This window comes from Drosophila arizonae, chromosome 5 (genome assembly GCF_054131065.1).
Source record: "Drosophila arizonae isolate 15081-1271.41 chromosome 5, UAZ_ARI_1.0, whole genome shotgun sequence".
Taxonomy (NCBI): Eukaryota; Metazoa; Arthropoda; class Insecta; order Diptera; family Drosophilidae; genus Drosophila; species Drosophila arizonae.
In genome coordinates this window covers 24,726,253-24,732,054 of record NC_142925.1, presented here as the reverse complement: position 1 = coordinate 24,732,054, position 5,802 = coordinate 24,726,253, and the positions used below count along the sequence as shown (strand labels likewise).

The window sequence follows — 5,802 nt, the reverse complement described above, 5'->3', positions numbered from 1 at the left end:
TGAATGTCGATTATAATTTATTGTCGGTCTTATCAACGCACATAGCCTCATCCAAATGTCTACCGTTCCCCACTTGGTTTTCCTCGCCGCATTTCGCTCACAATGGACGTCTTCTACTTATACATATATATGTATATATATATATATCATACCATATATATGTATGTGTATACTATACTAAGTTGATGTTGGCTTTTATTTTGAATATGCATTCGTACAAACATACCGATGCATAGGCATATGCATATGCATACATATATATATGTATTTAATTTTTGAACATTTTTGATTTAGTTAAGTGTCGTTTCTACTAATTTTTGATACTAGTTTACACATAAACATATACATACATTGAATAAAATAAATATATATATTTAGTATATACACATTACATATATAATTGCCGGTGTATTGTAGCGACCCATGTTGAGTACGTTAATAAATTAAAGCGAATTTGTTTAAATGTCAAAAAATATATAACAACAAACAACAACAAAGCACCCAATCGCAAAGCTGATATTTTCTTTGGCTGCTATCATTATTCACTTAGTAATCGCTGCTGATAAGCCTATGACGTATCTCGCCTTGGCATTTATGCTGCGATATTATCTATGCTTTAGATAAAAGTTTCGGCATGTTCCAGCTACGAGATAAAAACGAAAATCGAATAACAAAATCCATTAAAGTATTAGATGTAATGCCAAACTTGTCACTTTAAATATTTGATGTGATTGATTGTTTTGCTGTGGAACAAACAATTGACTTTGTGTAGAATAAGAGTTGATTTTGATGAATTTGTCTTGTGCATTTGAAATTCGCGCCAACTCAGTGCAGCAGCTAAGTGCGAGCGAGATAGCTCTACAGGTACGCCAGAGCAGTGCTGAAAAACGAACACGGGGTAAACAGTGCTGAGCAGCAGCGAAATTTGAGCTTTGCACCACAGCTGATTCAGTAGGTCTCAGACTCAGAGACCGAGTTTTTCCGGATTAATTTACTGAGATGGCACAGGCTCTCAAGTTGTACTACGACTTCCTGTCGCCACCATCGCGAGCTGTGTGGCTCGCGCTCAAATTGAGCAAAACGCAATTTGAAGCCTGTCCCGTGGCGCTGCGCAAACGTAAGTTGAAGTGCGCCAAGAGCTGTGGGCGGCGAATCAAATTCGAATTTGTGTTTGCAGGTGAGCAGTTGACCGATGAGTACAAGAAGATCAATCGCTTCCAGAAGTTGCCCGCACTGGTGGATGGCAGCTTCCACCTTTCTGAGAGCGTGGCCATGATCCGGTGAGTATAAATATCAAGCGAAAGGGGTCAGCACTAAGAAGTTTTATTCTCATTAATTCCAGTTATCTTGCGGATAAGAATAAGTTGAGCCAGCAGATTTATCCAAAGGATCTGGAGACGCGTGCTCGTGTGGATGAGTATTTGATGTGGCAGTTCCGAAACGTGCATGTGCCCTGTGGCACATACTTTCTGAAGGGTTGGCTATTGCCCATCAATGGACTCGCGCCCAAGCCCAAGCCGGAGGTGGTTGCTAAACTTGTAAAAGATGTTGAGACCAGTCTGGATCTCCTTGAGCGCTTCTGGATGAACGATGATTACTTGGTTGGCGACAAGCTCACAGTGGCAGATTTATCGTGCTCCTCTGAGATAGAACAGCTGAGTAAGCGATCCAATAGCAGTGCTCCTTGGTATTCCATTGCTAATGCACTGTATTTCGCAGGACTCTGCCAGTTCCATGTGAACGAACGACAATTCCCAAAGGTGGCCAAGTGGTTAGAGCGCGTGCGCATCGCATCCAAGCCCTACAACGATATCGCCTACGAGTTCGTTAACCAAAAGGCTAAGCAGGCAGCTAAGTTGTGAGCCGATCTGTCCAGCTCCCTTACTTTTCCCTGCCTTCTTAGTCTAATTTTGCCTGAGTGTATTTAATTTATGTTCTGTCTGTTTAACTAGCTTTAATCAGATTCTAACGTCTGCATAGACAATCTTCATATAGTTCAAGTTTATCGTTTCTATTTGAAATTTGTGTTTAGCTGATTCTTTTTACAACATTAAAAATTATGTTTTATAAATATGTACTACAATAAAACGTATAACTAATCAATGTCCAGTTTCCGAAAGGAGCCTTCGATGCCGAACAGCGTTTCCGAATTAATGGGCTGTCCATGTCGCAGCTTCTCATTCGTACCGTAGACCGCGTCCTCCTGGAAGAAGTCCGTGTACTCTAGCAGCTTATTCGTCCAGGTATCGATAACGTCCTGTATGTTGCCATTGGTGCCGCCATACTCAATGGGCAGATACTCCTTAGGGACGTACTTGTACAGCGAATCCAGCTTGGTGTGTATATGGAACTGGGCAGGAGAAAGTGAAAATTATATAGTTATTTATGTATATATTCTCATTTCCAGTGCCTTCAGAACTCACCCGTTTGCGTATCTTGTCGCTCATTAAGCTCTTGGCTATGGACATTGCCTTCTCGGCCATGGATGGCGCATTGATGAAGTGGAAGCCCTTGGGTCTATATGGCAGCGCCTTGTCGCCGAGCACAGCCAGCTTCTTGATGAGGACCGCGTCGAATTGGAACATGTGGCCGGCGGTGACGCCTTTCATGTCGATGATCTCCACAAAGCCAGATACCATTGCATTGTCGTCCTCTCTGATCTGTATCTCGCCCAGCATGGTGTTGACCTGCATGACCTCCGCAATGGAATACTTGCTGGAGTCGTACTGGGCATAGCGAGAGATGTGAATGCGTGGACCGTCCACTTGCAGCGGATGCGAGAGTCGCAGCAGGCAGCTTAAAGTTATACGTGTACATATATAGAGTATGTGAGAGATAATCTTCCGTTTTCATGGCACCTACCCTGTCTTGAGTATGTTCAGCTGTTTCTCGCCCACGAGGCGATTCTTGTACAGTTCCGGGACAGCGCCTCGCATCGCATAGAAGTTGTCCAGCTTGAGCTTTGTCTTCTCCAGGCTGTATTTGCAGCCGCGCAGAAAGGCGACCAGAAATTGTGCATCCTCGCGTGCTTTTAGGTGGGGCTGTTTTGAGATCCATGTGCGTATCGTCTCAATGTCCTCTGGCACTCGCTCGGGCACCTCGCCCAGCTCCTTCTGCGCCTTGAGACCCAGCTCAGCGCTCAACGGGCGGATGTTCAGATTATCAATGGACGACATGACTTGTGGTGGGTGGGATGTATTTTGGACGCGGCTATCTGGTGGTACAGAACTTTGATTTATTGAAGTTCGGTTTAGGTGGGCACAGATAATAGTCAAAAGTATATTTCCGGGCGATTTGCAATCGTCATGTTTTAGTGATTAGATATGGACTCATGCTACCAAGTGCTTCAGTTTTAACGGACAAATGATTTGTCATAGATGTGACAAGCCCTTGGGCTATCACTGAACTGATTAACAGTTGAACTTGTATATAATTACAGGTACTTTTAGTTACTATCTCTAGTGCTGGGGCTGGGGTTGGGGCTTAGTCAGAGTGGCAAACGAGGTGTAGCTGGCGTGTTATCAGTGCCGCTACAGTTCGATATCTATATAGGCGCGGGCCTTGATTCGTCTTTAACTGTGCGACACAAAGCTTTGTATAATTTCCACGCTCACTCGACCTCTGCTCGCAATTGTCACTAATTTAATATAATATATATTATATATATATATATATATATATGATATGAATATATACATATATTTGTCGCGACGTACTTTTTACCGTGTAGCTGTATGCACATATATGGTTGGCTTTACTTTTTTACGTTGTGTGACCCTATTTGAATATATAGTATATATTATATATGCAGTGTATATATATATTATGAACCGCCAACTACTGTCCACGTCTGTGGTCTATGCGCGACTGTCAGCCCGATGGGCTGTGGATCGAGTTTTTGGGCATTCGTGCTCTGTATCGGTCTCGGTCTCGAACTCGGATTCGGAATCGGAACTCACGCTGATGTCGTCACGGGCTGTGACGCATCGCCTAATGGCAATTGGAGCAGCACACAAATTCGGACAAACCAGAGACCCAAGTGCAATTGAACTGGCTGATTATTGGATATTGAGTATAGTTCAACTGACAGCATTCAACGAGAAGTATATAAAGAAGGTATAAGAGGCACTACAATGACCATCTGAAGGTGCAGCCACTGAAGGCAAGGGTCATCTTGGATGGTTACATTATACGGATAATGGAGAGCTATGCATTCTATACAGTTAAATCATCTACCTGCCTTTACACTCTTTCGGCACATATTGCCTAACTGTCACTGGCCCAATTATCAGTTTTCGCTTATATATGTATGTGCATATATCTAAGCATTTTTATTTACCTGTCTATAACGCAAGATAAGGGCATTATCGTTAAACATGATACATCTGTTTTTTACTTAAATAGAGTTTTTTTTTTGGTTTTCGCTTTTACTACATTTTTACGAAGATTAACTAATTATTATTATTTGTTATCGCAAACCGATATTCGTACATAGTGCTATTCCATGCACAGGTGGAATTGAACTTTAGCCATAAATTACTCGACTTATGGGTTACACTACGAACTGCACTACCTATAAAACAGGTTCCAGTCGAGACTGCTCGACTAGGAGATACCCTAAACCCTCTAAGCTGATATTCTACTCACTCTGCACTTATTTTATGCACATAAGCACGCGCTCTGCTGACTGCGCAGTTAGCAGCGACAGCGCTTGGGCTGCCCTGCGGTGTGGGCAATATTATGAGAATTTATTAGTTGAATAATTTCTCTTGTAGTAGGACTATCCTTATGAAACTTTCAGCGTGATCATATGGTTGAAATGTGCGTTTCAAAGCACAAGTCTCTAGTACTTGAAATACGTTTTTTACAATTTATGGCGAAGGGGGGGGGGGGGGGGGGGTGGTATCTAAAGTCTGTAAATCAAATATACACAGTAAATCTGAAGTCTCCAGGTCTAAAAGTGTTCAAATTAGGCTGAAGAAAACAAAAGCAATTTTTCGATTATTCCCGATAAAAGAATTATCGGATGCGTTATCGAAAAAATATGATAAACTTGTACTGCGTACGAGCACTCTGGTTAGTGGTACGAGCCTTAGCACATAACTCCTGAGATCGACGCACTCATACGGACGGACGGACGGACAGACGGATAAGGCCATATCGACTCGGCTCATCGCCCTGATAAAGAATATTTATGGGGTCTGCCAAGCCTCCTTCTGCCTGTTACATACTTTTAACCAAACCATCATACCCTGATTTCCCATTAAAAATGGGTTCAGGCTATAAAAACTTGAGCAAATTTGAAATATCAGAAAACTCATAATGAGTCGACATACATACACATATACATGTACCCACATCTACATATGTATATATGTACATTTGTTTGATATTTCATTGGTGATTCAACTGTACAATCTGTGCACGTTGTTATCAACCACCTTTGATATGAAATGATTATTTCAATCGTTTATAAGCATGAATAGAAGTATACACAAGGTAAGTTATAATAAACAGTTGAATGTGGTCTATAGCTACAGAATTTTGAAAGTGCTGCTATAAATTGTTTGACAACAGATTTCTCTGAATTGCTGATTAATTAATAAATAACACCCTTTAGAAAAATTTGTATGGTTGATATATGAGATTAATTTGTCAAACAAATATGTTCCATATTCTATAATAATTTCAAACTTTTAAGATCTTATCTATATTAACATCTCAACTTGGAACTTTGTGGAAATGGTGAAAAAGCATCAATAATGATATCTGTTATTATTATTAAAAACCAAAGATTTGGAG

At 41.2% G+C, this 5,802-nt stretch overlaps 2 protein-coding genes across 4 annotated transcripts; one reads left to right on the top strand and one right to left on the bottom strand.

The window, feature by feature from the left end:
* The first annotated feature begins 709 nt into the window (after nucleotides 1–709).
* On the top strand, nucleotides 710–2,103 carry GstT1 (Glutathione S transferase T1). Its single transcript, XM_018011003.2, has 4 exons — nucleotides 710–1,117; nucleotides 1,178–1,280; nucleotides 1,343–1,659; nucleotides 1,720–2,103. Exons 1-4 carry the CDS (start codon nucleotides 1,000–1,002, stop codon nucleotides 1,860–1,862), a joined length of 681 nt encoding a protein of 226 aa, XP_017866492.1. The 5' UTR covers nucleotides 710–999; the 3' UTR covers nucleotides 1,863–2,103.
* On the bottom strand, nucleotides 1,996–3,893 carry LOC108616055 (alpha-tocopherol transfer protein). 3 transcript variants are annotated; one of them, XM_089470459.1, is made up of 4 exons: nucleotides 3,717–3,893; nucleotides 2,863–3,214; nucleotides 2,424–2,796; nucleotides 1,996–2,350 (listed from the first exon to the last, which is right to left on the bottom strand). In XM_089470459.1, the coding sequence occupies exons 2-4, from the start codon at nucleotides 3,174–3,176 to the stop codon at nucleotides 2,096–2,098; spliced, it is 942 nt and encodes a 313-aa protein (XP_089326585.1). In that variant the 5' UTR covers nucleotides 3,177–3,214; nucleotides 3,717–3,893; the 3' UTR covers nucleotides 1,996–2,095. The 3 variants fall into 3 exon arrangements, with proteins under 3 accessions (XP_089326585.1, XP_089326586.1, XP_089326587.1); XM_089470460.1 differs by lacking the exon at nucleotides 3,717–3,893 and adding an exon at nucleotides 3,438–3,621; XM_089470461.1 differs by lacking the exon at nucleotides 3,717–3,893 and adding an exon at nucleotides 3,444–3,621.
* Nucleotides 3,894–5,802: the final 1,909 nt, after the last annotated feature.

Excerpts from the sequence above, each read along its gene's own strand:
- GstT1 (XM_018011003.2), top strand. The coding sequence starts at position 1,000 with ATGGCACAGGCTCTCAAGTTGTACTACGACTTCCTGTCGCCACCATCG. Across the intron at positions 1,281-1,342 it reads GAGAGCGTGGCCATGATCCG|TTATCTTGCGGATAAGAATA; the intron begins GTGAGTATAAAT and ends CATTAATTCCAG. Across the intron at positions 1,660-1,719 it reads CTCTGAGATAGAACAGCTGA|GACTCTGCCAGTTCCATGTG; the intron begins GTAAGCGATCCA and ends TGTATTTCGCAG.
- LOC108616055 (XM_089470459.1), bottom strand. The coding sequence starts at position 3,176 with ATGTCGTCCATTGATAATCTGAACATCCGCCCGTTGAGCGCTGAGCTG. Across the intron at positions 2,797-2,862 it reads CTGAACATACTCAAGACAGG|CTGCCTGCTGCGACTCTCGC; the intron begins GTAGGTGCCATG and ends TATAACTTTAAG. Across the intron at positions 2,351-2,423 it reads GCGACAAGATACGCAAACGG|TTCCATATACACACCAAGCT; the intron begins GTGAGTTCTGAA and ends TCTCCTGCCCAG.